The sequence below is a fragment of the Dufourea novaeangliae genome, unplaced genomic scaffold (assembly GCF_001272555.1).
Source record: "Dufourea novaeangliae isolate 0120121106 unplaced genomic scaffold, ASM127255v1 scaffold63, whole genome shotgun sequence".
NCBI lineage: Eukaryota > Metazoa > Arthropoda > Insecta > Hymenoptera > Halictidae > Dufourea > Dufourea novaeangliae.
In genome coordinates, this window is record NW_015373939.1 from 168,401 (window position 1) to 182,624 (window position 14,224).

General features: G+C 38.1%; 1 protein-coding gene across 2 annotated transcripts in view; it reads right to left on the reverse strand.

The window, feature by feature from the left end:
• The window catches only part of LOC107185633 (hairy/enhancer-of-split related with YRPW motif protein 1-like), an 85,798-nt gene extending 84,807 nt beyond the window's left edge, over positions 1–991 (reverse strand). For both annotated transcript variants that reach the window (XM_015573367.1, XM_015573366.1), the window contains exon 1: positions 793–991. In XM_015573367.1, coding sequence (XP_015428853.1) covers positions 793–857 — 65 coding nt within the window. In that variant the 5' untranslated portion in view covers positions 858–991. The remainder of the gene's footprint in view (positions 1–792) is intronic.
• Positions 992–14,224: the final 13,233 nt, after the last annotated feature.

Below are 14,224 nucleotides of genomic sequence, written 5' to 3' on the forward strand. Positions count from 1 at the left end.
CTGAGTTTCTTGGAAGATTTTTACTTTCAACAAGAAAACGACCCGCAGCACACCACTCGGGTTATACAGGAATGGATATTATATAACACCCTTATGCACTAGACACTCCTCCACAGAGCCCAGATATTAATCCCATAGAGAACCTATGGGTTGAAATTGGGAGAAAGCTAAAATAATTACGAAATATGGTCAAAGGAAACATTAAGAAATTAACTAATGGAAATATGGAATATTATTGATAAAAATACAATGAAAAATTTAGTACACAGTATGGAACGTCGACTTAACTGTGTAATTGCTGCTAAAGGTGGTCCAACTGAATATTAAAATGAAATTATACAAAAATAATGCAAACGTTCGAATATTTTTGTGACCCTCATAAACGGTATGTATACACAAAGTATTGTACCAATTCTGTGTACATTGCCAGATTTTCTTCTAATTTCGCGTGTACATTCTCATGACTTGTATCTTATTTTAATTATAGTATCAGTTTGAAAACATAAAACTAACGCGTGTTTCTTGTTTGTTAAAGGTTTAGAATATAAGCGTACGAATACTTTCGTGAGCAACTGTATAAGACGGTGATTCGTGTAGTGTACGAAGATCTTATTAGAAGTGATGATTCATTAACAACATGATACAGACGTGTAAAGAAGGAAGCACAAATTTTGTCGACTTCACTGTAAACGAATGTAGACTCTTGAATGTTGCTCTTCAAAAATGTGACGACCAACATTTTCGATAGGAATAATGGTATTAAAATTCTGTTAAAACATCATCAGTACTCACCTCTCGTATTTTACTTGCATAGAATGTGCAGAGTTGTCTTCCCAAAAATTCTGTGTGTCCATCATCTTGTCGCATAGAATATCACTTCTAACGCGCGGCACGATCACTTCCGATTTTCGGTAGTTACCTTCCCCTTTTCCTTTTCTTACGCCGTAAACTTAAGATGAAAATTGGAGAACTTTCTTTTTTTAATTCACGGTTGAAACACGCACATCAAAACTCGGTTGTCTTGTTGTATATCTGAGCGGAAAACTTATGGACGCACAGATAATATTTCCACTGATCGCGAGATAACGCGTGCATAACCAGCGCATCGAAAATAAAAGAGTCGGGTCCTCTTTCAAACTAATGGCTCCTTGATCGATAGTGCGCACTCGATGAATAGGTTAGGTTCGCCTCCGCATACTCACTGACACACTCGTAACGACACGACGAGCCAGGAGGCCGGTACTTGGGAATCGCCCACGTCTTTCCGTCCAGTCACACTCGCCGATATATCTGTGCTGGCGCCCTCTTCTTTTCTTTTTCGTCTTCGTCTCTGTTTCCCAATTACTTTTTTTAGAATCGTCAATCGTCGATCGATTCGTATTCCTGCAAACGATCGCGTGTTTAATCTCGATTCCACAGACAATTCCTCAAGAAAACTTTTTACTTTAGGAAAAGCGTTATAAGATGAAAAGAATGAAATACAGTTCAATCTTGATACTTAAAACGCTAAGCGCTAAGCGATAAGGCCGTTGACTCGTAAGTACGACCGTGAAATTCCGCGATATATGTACTAACCGGCAGGGACGTGTAAAAATTGAACGGGCCGCGCGCATTCACTCGCGCATCATTGTATCGGTTACCTACAGTTACGTATATGTATATCTATGGGTGAGCCTGCATGCACTTTGTTAATTTTAAGCGACAATATTTAGCGACGCTCAGGATATATTCTGGACCAATGATTGTATTAAGAACACGAATGCCTAATCAATTACACGCACGCCCTTCCTCTCTTCCTTTTTCTATATTTTCAACCGACAATCTCAAACGAGATCGTAGGTGGAATTCCAATTGATAAAAATAAAGTGGATAGCTCAAACAGTTTGTACTACGGCGTGTACAAGCGTTCGTCGTTTCCTTGGCGGGTTACACTACGCGTATAATGCGCGCGACCCTGTTTGATTCTCGCGATGGGCCACGGTGTGGCATGGAGACCACTGGTGGGAGCGATCCAGAGCCGTCTCAGGCACGAACCATCGATTCTGGAGCCATGTAACTCAAGACCAACCATAACGATTGATATCTCGTTGGCTTGTTATTCAATACAATCATTCAAGTAGAATTATCAAAGCTATATTTTCATCCTTATCGCCCAACTAACCTCGATGACCTTATTGAAATTGCGCTATCATTATGATAGATAGTAATTGAATGACCGTTACGTAGTTTGATTTTTGTCTTAATCTATAATATCTTTGAGAGACGGTAACATACATGCAAGTGTATTCCCGTTAGCTTTGCGAAATTTGATAAGACGTGTTGTTCTCGGTGCATCACGTGTCGATAATATTACGTATAGATCGGTATAGCAATCTTGAAATACCTCCGGCGATACGTGTGTATATTGTATAAGAACAAAAACAAAGAATACTAATCTTTATCTGAATATTGGTATTCTTTTGTTTCGAACACGATTCGAGATGTGTTTCTCACCAACTTTTCCTTCTATCGATCCGTTATTTTACAAGTAATATGTTATTTAACTCGTAATACGTAAATATTGCTTATTGTTCGAGTGACAATGTTAAACAAAAATAATGTGCCGATTATTTATCGTTTCACTCAGAAATTTAAATCATGTATTGGCGAAGATAATTACGCGACAAGTTGACGGCACCATGTGTATACTGTCACTCATTCATTAGTGTAAACAAACGCGTGTTCGTAATACTCACAATCTAAACGTACGTATAGTATATGTATCAAGAATGTCATGAATTCAAAGACCCATGATTTCGCAGTGGAGAAGGTAACATTGTTTACCTCAACGACTACAACACAGATATAATTCTATATTTTCGAAATTATCGAATGCAATACCAGAGTTACGATACTCGGCATCGGAGCACAGAGTTAATGAAATTTCGTGAGCGGACGTTTTCACCCTTCCATTTTTCTGATGTCTCCTCGATACAATTCAACGATGCCCAAAGTGAGTTCAACCATTTTTCTTTTTTCCTCGACGAGGAATACCACTGTGTCATGTAACGATTGCGCGTGATGATGCAAATCCGGTTGTCGCGACGCGAGACACACAACGACTAGCAGCGTGGCGAGGGTGACGCGCAGGAGGGAAGAAATGGTGACTTTCCAGGTGAAAGTTTAGCACGAAGGGGGTGAAATGGGGACTTGAGACGTTACTGACCAGGACTTGGAGTGGTGAACATGTGGAGGGGTAGGTACGGAAGGTGTGGAACGTTCGCCGGGACGCGGAGCTCCGGGAGGAGAGGAACGAGCGGTTACCACGCTATGTGACACGTGCGCGTGACGTCACGGGGCCGGTCACGCGAGCACCGTGTGCTCCCGGTCACGTGTCCTGTCACGCGCTCGCTCTATCCCTCCCTTCCCCTGTATCTTGTCGTGCCGTAGCAGCGACTGCATCCCTCCTTTCGAGACCACCGCAACGACCGTCTCTCTTTCTACCTTTTATTTTTCTCTCCTTTTTCCTCGTTCGTTCGCGATCACGGCCTACGTACTACGTACCGCGACTTCTCTTTATACTCCTTCAGCTATATCCAAACGGCGTACATACGGTCGCAGACACGGCGAGTATTCCGGCTTCATCGCAACATAGGGCAGGGGGGGGGGGGACACACAAGAATGATAGCCCCTCTCGCGTACGTTGCAACGACGTGTTTATAACTGCGCGCGACGGCAATGCGTCCTGCGCGCGGATCATTCGCATACCTATTTGTATATGTATACGCTATAGCCGGGACGTGGTGTATTTTCATCAAGGCATTGAATTTTAAGGTGGTTCGTACCAAATTCGATAGACTAGATAACTAAATAAAGTTCATACAGATTGTTTATTGGAACGAAATACACACACAAAAAAAGTTTGAGACTTGGTGACCGATCAAATAAATAAGAAAAAAAAGCTTGTCAAAAGTTGAGTTTTCAACACAGCTCTTCTGGCAGTTTTACGATTTCTTACCGAAAGTATAATCTTTTCTATTCACAAAAATTAGAATTGCGGACTAAAAACTAGGTACTGAAAGTATAAATCCTGGGCTTTCTGATAATGAACTAAATCTTGTACCATACCGGATATTCCAGGAAGATATTTGACAATAATGTCTAGGATATGTATGTAGGTTATTGGATGGTTATTGGGACTATGTGGAAGAGTTGGCAACGTTGCTGAACTGGGGTCATACCCGCCAAATACAAATACATTTAAAAAAATATTTTAGTTGTTTTGTGTTTTAGTGAATTTTAATTTTTTAAATTATAATGCACGCGAATATAATTAAAACCAGGAACGAGTACAGTGGACTCATACGACTAACAAAAATATATTTTTTATTTACAATATACTGATGAATGATCAATGGAAATGTCGTTGAATTTCATAGATGTAATTTTTATGCATCATTAAAGTGTATTAGTGGTTGTTTAATACCAATTATTAATATGAAGCTTTATTGGCTACAGTTAGAGAGTCAAGTACGAACCACCTTAATTGTTCAGCATCAGAATCAGCGATATTTCTTCCAACGAATGCCGGTGCTAGCTAGCGCCATGGGAATTGAGTTATTAGAAGGTGCTTATTGAAACCTTAACCTTTTCATTTATTTACTATGCACCCACGGTAGAATATTAGGTGGTGCGTTTTGTTAAGTATCACTTGTTGTTTTCAATGAAAATTATCAGAAGATTGAACTTTTAAGAGATTCGAAATTATTGGTTTATGTATGGTTACGGAATATAGCGTTGGATCTGTTATCGGTGCAGCGATTTGAAATGTGCACCACTTTACCGGCTTTAGTCGTTTTAAATAATACATATAGCAGTCACGATTAATGAAGAGTCAATCTTTACGAAATAGGTCATTGTACGACTGCATCGTGGATGATGATAAACTGTGGAGTAGTGTGGAGGAGTAAAAAAAGAAAAATGACGACAGTGGACTTACACAAGTACAAATTTAACCTTTGTCGTGACGCCGCTTTAGATGACACAGTTTTCTAGTTTTCTAGTTTTTTAGGACACCTGTGTAATTTAAATTTCGTTGCAGTTACGCACCATTGGACACCACGCGACCGATTACGTTCAAAGGCTGATTAGTGATTATGCGTTTGACATAAAACAGAGAAATTATAGCAGACGCACAACGGACTAGAAAGTACATATAAGCGACTGTGATTATGTAAACGCTGGGTTGTCAGCAGACAACTAATTCTGCGACGAAGTTACAGTTAAATGTATGAATAGTCAATATCCGTATGGAATACATAAATATTTCTAAGAACGTTATTTAATCCTGTTATTCTAAAAATACGATAATAAAAAACTGTCAATAAATTATAAATTATAAATTATAATACCACAACGTATTTCCAGATTCAATAACATTTTGTACTTTAGTAAAATTAGACTACTTTTATTTGTTAGTATAATTTATCATTTTGATTACACTCCTTATTTAAATTGAGAATAAAGATTGTACCGATACTATGTACATACATATATCGCTTCACCGTAAAATAGATCCTACATTCCAAAAATATACAATGCTGTATAAGAAATATTCATCATATAAAACTAAGAATAGCATCCGAAATACTGAAATAAAATGTTATGTTAAGCATAAATCGATTTCTGAATCTCCAGGATAAAACAGAAAAAAAGACATTAATAATAAATAACTTACAAAATGTTGACGTTAATTTATGGTATTTTAATATAAAAAAATTGATATAATTGCGATCAGGTATACAAAAGAAACATTCAGTGAAAACTTTTACAAAAAATCAATGACACGGGACAGTGACGGGAAAGTATTATTTGCTACTAAGGAGTCACAATGTATATGTATACATATTCTGTTCCGAGTGTTTCACGTTACCGAGAAAGTGAATTTTTGGCTTCTGTCCGCTTTAAAGTGGCTGCGAACTTGTATGCGCGGAGTACGCGCGTAACGCGACCGATCTGAAAATAGATGTCTTATTTTCTGCACCGCTCGGGAGAAAATAAACGCAATTTGTGGCAACTCCGAGTTATTCTTGATCTGGTACACCATTACGTGCATCACGTCGCGTTTAATCGCGACGCTCGAGAGCCACGCTCAAATGAAATTATTGACGCTAATATTTCCCAATTAAGTGACATTAAGAAGACGATATTTTGATACTCCCGAACGTTAAACCCAACTGAGCTTGATAGGATGTCATCGACTTGTAATCGTGGATAGATCTTTAACCTTTGATTTCAGATTCTGCCACGAGACTGAACAATTTAAATTCCTTCTACTTAGAACACTCGACGGATTCCTCTTTGTGCTTGAATTAAATCGTTCAAACGGTGATCATGTTCTATCGAACCTACGTAACATTCAGGTCGAACAACTATCGTGGGTGTCATACATCGATGAATATTCAATGATGTTTACTGTTTACGTGTTTTCGTTCTCATACGTGTATATTCGGACACGGTGATGTAACATATTAGGTAATATTAATATTCAACGGAACCGTGGAAATTGTACGAAGAACTATTTCAACTTTAAATACTATTTTAAAAGATGTATATGGGAAACTCGTGCAATATCATGAAGCAATTTACATCATTTTTAACACATTCCGTTTCTTTTACTTTCAGGAGATTGCGCTTAAGTCACGCGCCCACGTTATTGAACGTCCGGTAAATTTTATCCATTATTTAGAAACTTACATTTTATCTAATGTTCTAGACAAAAAAACTAGGAAAAGAGCTGGAAACATAAACGATCCAAGTTACAATGATTTGTTCAAGACAACAACAAATAAGTTTCTTCTATTAATTAAAAAATGTCTTCAATAGGTTCTAGAAGGCTGGTAACAATTTTAAGTTGGAAAAGAGACTTTGTTCTTTTTTATTAAAGTAGAGAAAGTATACATAAATATGTTATAAATTAGGCAAAGTTCACAAACACGGTGGATTCGATGGTTAATGTTGGACGTCGCTTTCTTGAAAAACGTCTTTCCAATGAATGATTAGATGACTATTGTCAGAACTATAATCAGAATAAGGTTAAATAGTTATTCCATGTCAGTACCGGATTAACTCCAGTATATTCTTTAATCATCTTTTACTCTATCTTTTTCCCCTTTGATACAATCGAACAATTATCGAATAACCTACATGCTATAAACTGTCCAACTGAGACTATGTTTCATTATTATCAGTAGATATTTGATTGCTTCTTCGTCCTCTTTGTCTTGACTTTGTGTAAGTTGTTATTTAACGAATGCGTAACTTGCGTTACGTAAAACACAAGAACGTTGTTAAATTAGTAACAACGCGACAAAGTGAAACTGACATCAGTTTCCATTCAGCCCACGGTTTTAGAACAAAGAAGAGAAAATTACACAAGGGTCGAGAGAGGGCACGTGAAAGCAATTACGTCACGGTGATTGTATCGCGGTGCATCGAGGTGCTTCCCCTCGATTATCGTCTGAAAATCACGTCTCGTTGAAATGTCCGCTCGTTTGTCCTTGGCAAATTAGAACATTCGCTCGCTCACTGCATAATTATAGCTGTAACGACGTTCCCTTCTACCCTTAGACACTGGTCTTGGATCCTGTGGAGAAGTCCTAATAGGTCCGTGCGTTCCCAAGAAGCACACGCCGAACTCAGCATCGTACTTGAACCTGAAAATCCCATAGAGCGTTTCTTTCCTTTTAACTGCCCGCAAATCTATCCGTCAAATTCCGTTATCCTATCTCACGTTCTATTTTAAGTTCCCCTATTACGAGTTAACAATCCATCTGAACTATCAGAGAAGTTGCGCTTTCGTTTATAAGTCACCGGCTATTTATACTGATAGATATATGTACATATAATAGAATAAGAACATGTTGATCATTGTATGATCGTGTGAACCATAAAATTCAACTAAAACTTGTTAATTTTTTATATTATTGTCCAGAAAATGTAAACTACCTGTAATATGTAATAAAACCATTCATTTTACCGGTCGTGTTAGATCCGTACATCACTAATATATCCACTTATGATTAGATACCGCTATCCAATTTAATTGTGGTAATTTTCTTTCAAACGGGCTTGAATTAAATTCGCTTTAATTTTTCTCTCCCCTCAATTGTAAATTATACTTTTTCTTATTTTTCTCTGAATGACACAATTTCTCAATTCTATTATATTACGATCGATAAACTTCAGGGACAACATAACTTGCTAGTTGCTATTATTTTACAATTTTAAAAAATAATTTTTAAGTGAAATTCCTACTCCGGCATAAATATAAAATATGTTAACAAACGAAAGGATTCTAAATTTGTTGACGGCTGTATACATTCCCCGAGGGTACACGATAAAAATTCTACCAGAATATGATTAAGGTGTAACGCCAGGACGAAAGGGCAAAAATGATAATAAGGTCCTTATAATATACATATACATATAAAGTAGAAGAAACAAAATTTTGTTTAGAATTTTCGAATAAGAAATAGCGGCACAATAGCCGCACAAAATATTAATTTTTTAAGAAATAGCGAGTATGTTAAAACAATTTATTTCTTGATTTAACAAATTAACAAATTTCTTATAAAAATGCAACCATTTTCCACCTTTCCGTTAATGTCGCGATACGAATTGTATTGTTATTAAATATAGTTCGATTTATGTCGTGTTTGGACTTATTTTCATCAAGAGGATTTCCTACATTTATTCATAACATTTTTAGGAAAGTACACTGAAAGGAGTAAAAGTTTAAATTTTTATTCATGGGTGATTTGTTCTGCGTGTTACATTGTAACCCGAGCGTCGCTCGCCAAAACCGTCGTATAGAGCCGAGGTGCGGTGACGTCATCTGACTCGGTCGGCTTGAACCGGCTTGAGGTCCCATCACTGGGTGCGTTCGCTCCCGCGAGCGCATGACGTGTGACATCGGACGCCGTCCATGGGGGGTTAAAATCACCACCAAACTTATCCTATCGTTTTTGCCCTATTATCTTGGCGTTCGCCTCTTTATAATTGAAAACTAATAATTCAGCTACGAAAACTATAACGTGGCAGTGATTTATCCTTCCAGTTACCTATTGAAGTCGTATATCAATAATGCTCGGATAACGATAGAGCGGAAAGAATGTATTACACAATTCGAGTTGCATTATCTAAACAGGACCCTGTAAAAACGTTGTATTTTCAAAGCGCTATTGCACACCGCCACTGATGCAACAGGGTGTTGTATAGTTACTGATTCGACGTGCATAACGGACCAACATTCAGGAGATGTCATTGCACACCGTGACGCAAAATTGTAACCAGTTGTGCTCTGTCCAGCGCACAGTCAGACACATTGCGTGCACGTGCCGGGAAGGGTAAACGCGTGGTCGAGCGCGTGACTCGGCGGCCGAGGCGTGCCCTTCTCTCTCGGATCACGTGGAATGTAACGCGGTACATTCTCTCCCTTTCTCGCACCTATGTGTCTCTCGCATTGTTCGCACTCTGTCTGCGCCACCACTCTTCCATCACGGTCGCGAGTGTACGCGTTTCTCTCTAATTCACGAGTCACGCTAACCCGTTTTCTCTCTTCGAGTCGGTCGACACGCAGGTATGCCGATCTCGCTACCTCTGTCCGTAGTGACTCTTCGCGTGCACCTTTCGGTTGTGGGAGAAAGAGAAGTCCTGCTCGAAGAAAATAAAAAAAGCAACGGGCTACTCGAAGTTTTTTTCTGCAAGTACATACACACATATAACTGCATAGGTGTACAGCTCGTAACGATACCGAGAAATGATCTTGAGGGACATTAGATCTTGGGATCGTTGGCGGGGATAATTGAGAACGTTCGTGTCGATTATTTAAGGCTTTGCTAATTTAACATCATAGACTCTGATCTCTGGTCGCAGAGAAATCCATTATGTCTTACACTTAAGTTGCAGTCGAAAATTATTCTAATGGCGCCTTCGAGATTTTCGTTAACGGGAACAACAATCATATGTAAAATGCGTTACAACACGTTGCTTCAATGAACAATCCACTTCAGATAAAGTTCTATGCATATGTTACCTACTATATTCTAATTGAAAGTTCATTATGGCTGAATTATTGTAACACTAAAAATAGATCATGCAGGATATTTGTCTGAAATCGATGGTGGAGTTTCGTTATCAATACTATGTACAAGGAATTAACCATTACAAGTGACTGTTTAAAGCTGTCCCCCTACAGGTTCACTTCCGGTCTAAATACGCCGTGAGTGCAAGATCCAGTTTCTGCGTGACAATTATGAGGTCATCTATGATAAAGCGTGACTTATCGTCTGCGTTCGAATAGTAGTATGCTCCCCTGAAATCGGTAAACAGCTGAATGAAAAATGGAATTGTTAATCGCTAATTTGCAGTTCCTGCTGTCTTTTTTTCATACTATAATACTGTCTAGAGTTGTTTACACTAATACAACAATATTATGGAGTTATTTAATATGTTGCAATTCATAGACAAGATCGCGATATGTCTTTATAAAGATCCGCGGACGTAATACGTCCACGGAAAATCGATTGCGAGTCCATGAGAATCTTGACACAAGTACAAGGGTAAAATGATATACGACGCCTGTTTCTGCAGTTGGTAACATAAGATTTTTCTCGTCTTTGATAGCGATAAAAAGTCACGTGCTCAGAATGGTGTTTCGCGTGAGTTCCGATTTTATCACTTGCCAGTTTCACTTTGCTCTCTCAATTTTCATATACAACAAAAATGAATTTCGGCCGGAGATGTGCAACCTACAGGTTGGTCTTTTAGCACTCACATTCCGTGCAAATGTTGTGTAGGTACACATGTACACGAATATCTACACTACTGCAAGCTATGCTGTTTTAAAATTAGATTTCTCTTCCATCAATGGAAAGGGTACTTGAAAGATCAAAGGGCACAGCGTTACACATTGTATGGGTTATCTTTCACAGACATATCTGGTATAATTATTTACTCAGCCGGTTAAGATAAGTCTAATGTTTGCCCATGTGTAAAACAAATTCATGAGCATGTTTGGAATTTTATGCGTTTGGTACATTAAATAAAACAAAATGTAATAATAAGATAAGCATTTCGTCACGAGACAAGGAGCAAGATACTTATGAAACATTTAAAACATCGAAGAATGCAATAAATCGAATTATTTTCTTACGGGTTAATTTATCCTTACCCCACTGGCCGACAACAACACTAGTTTACAGTCATTCGGTGATCGAGACTCCACTATGAAATTCCTATATAAGGTGGTCCCCTAAACTAAAAAATCGACATGAGACAAAATCCTAAGGATACTACATATCTCGCGTTAGAGTCGAACGATTTTATCGCGACTAATTTTAAATTAAAGGTAATTCAATTCTGTACAATTCGTCCATACATTGTTTGCCACTCCGACCAATAGTTTAGGCGGAATCGAGCGAAACTTAAGAAAAATGTAATTTTTTGGGACTGAAATTGAAATCGAAAATTCACTAGATCGTCTGGAAAACATAGAAATTATTATGTGACGTCTAGTTACAGAAAACAAGTCCAAAGAAGTTATGGGCGATAGAATGGCAGTGCCTATACTCAACTTTTTCCCTATTTTTGCATTTCTTCCCGTTTCTTGGCGAATTACGTATTTGTCTTGAAGGAAAACAAATTTAAATGTATTTTTTCCACGTATTTCTTTATTTACGAAGACAACAAACTGAAATGTATTTTATTTTATTTTTGAAAAGAAATTTAGCTTCTTTCTGTATCTTTTACCCGTATCGATAAGTATCAGTTTCTCTTACAAGGAACCAGTTGTAGTTACCCATCATTGACTCATCCCAGAATCCTTGGTAGCGTCTCTCAATACTTTTTATCTGCTGATGAAATCTCTCGCCATGTTCACTGCTTACAACACCATGATTTGGTAGGAAGAAATCCAAATGCGAGTGGAGGAAATGGATCCTTAAAGACTTAAGAATAAAGAACTAAAAAGCATGTTACAGCACAAGATCGATACTTGAATGTCAACTTCTCATAGCGTCAAAGTGCCGGCAATACACAATAATAAATAGACATATTTTGTTACTTCACAATAGATGGCGTTGAACACTTCAGTAGTTCAAATCGCGAGATATGATTGAAGAATAACATTAAGAATAAATCAAGACGTGGAAAAAAATACATTCAAATTTGTTTTCATTGAAGACAAATACGTAATTCGCCAAGAAACAGGAAGAAATGCAAAAATAGGGAAAAAGTTTAGAATATGCACTGCCATTCTATCGCCCACAACTTCCTTGGACTTGTTTTCTTTGTAAGGGTGTGTACTCTATGTAAAAAATAAGTAACTGGAGGTCACATAATAATTTCTATGTTTTCCAGGCGATCTAGTGAATTTTCGATTTCAATTTCGGCCCCAAAAAATTATATTTTTCTTAAGTTTCGCTCGATTCCGCCTAAACTATTGGTCGAAATGGAAAACAATGTAGGAACGAATTGTACATAATTTAATTACCTTTAATTTAAGATTGGTCGCGATAAAATCAGTCGACTCTAACGCGAGATATAGCCAAAAACGTCGGGTCGTCTTTTAAAAAAAGTACCAAAATATTCATCGGGCGTTATCCCAAAAGCGTATCCTTAGGATTCTGTCTCATGTCGATTTTTGAGTTTAGGGAACCACCTTACATAAGAATTTCATAGCGGAGTCTCGATCACATATAATTTTTTGGATTTTGTAAACTGGTGTAATCGGTACTCTCTAAGAATAAGAATATTCTTCGAAACTTTAACACTACGTTCTAAGAATACCACTCAGCAAAGCATTTGCATCCGACGGATACGTGCCGCTGCCAAATCGTTAACGTAATCTACTTTTTATCTTTGCATACTTTTCGAGCCTGGTGTCACGTTTTACTCAAACGTGCTGCATCAGTGAAGCGACTCCGTACACTCACGTATGTATACATACATATGCGTATGTATATCAAGTCCCACGAACGTAGTCGGTTCTTTTAAATACAATCGTCTTTTGATCCGAGATAAGAAAGAGATTGGACCACAGAAAATGCGTTGCTTCGTCACATTTGCAACGGGTTTTGCTAACGTGGTGTCACGAGTTCTCTAGGAGGCACACCGGTCGTTGCTGTCCGACCGTTGTCTAATGCGTCTCCCTGCGATCTCTATTAACTCGCCTAATTATCAATCGCGTCGGAAACGCAAGATTTACTCGTACATCATGGACAGTGCATTGACACACAGTGCATCTCGTGAGGCATTGACGTACATACATATGTATATGTAGTACTACGTGCATCACACGGAAAAGAATACTAACCTTTCTGGTATGCACAAGTATCACAACTATACATACATATGTATGTATACGTACATATTTTATCAGCGACCTTCGCTTTTGACAAAGCTGTCTCCCAATAAAGTGTAACAAATATTACAAAATCATCATCGTAACGAATTTCTACGGTTCTTCTGAATTGAAAATTACTTGTCTTCAGTACTGCCGAGAAACATTATGAACCGACGTTACAATTCCCGTGACATACCATATTTATGACACCACAAACAAATAATAAATGAAAATTGTAATCCGAAAGACTAACCCGAAACATCTGTTCGAATCTCGATATCCGTTGTGAAAGTTTTATAATATTTCTTTTAGACATATAGATTCGCGCGAATGTACGGATGAAAAATATCACGTGATGTAAAAAGAATATCAGAGCTTCATCGACCTTGTAGGATGCCTGCAAGAACGCGTACACATCAGTCTGGCTTTGTTGACGCCTCCAAGCGAGCATTCCGGCTGTTATCGTCGTGAAACCGGTTCGCCGTTGGATTTATTCGGTTTCGATATCGACTGCCGCTGGGGGAGTTCAAGAAGGCAACTGCCGATTAAGTGTCGTCGGACGTCGAGCTGTTCTTAGCCAGTTACCGAGATTTTTGAATCGTGTTTCAATCCGCATACACGTGATAGCTAGCGATAAAACATAGATTAAAAATAATCTAAGAAGCCCTATTATTCTAGGATATCTTTAGGCCAATTAAATTAACTTCTTCTGTAAGTTTCGTTCTTGCTGTTCTATAGAATTTGAATGCACATCAAACACGCGATGAGGTCACGGTAATTCTAATTGCTCACGTGCTCCTCATCGTTAATTTCTTTTGGTTTCCTTTTATCACATTGAAC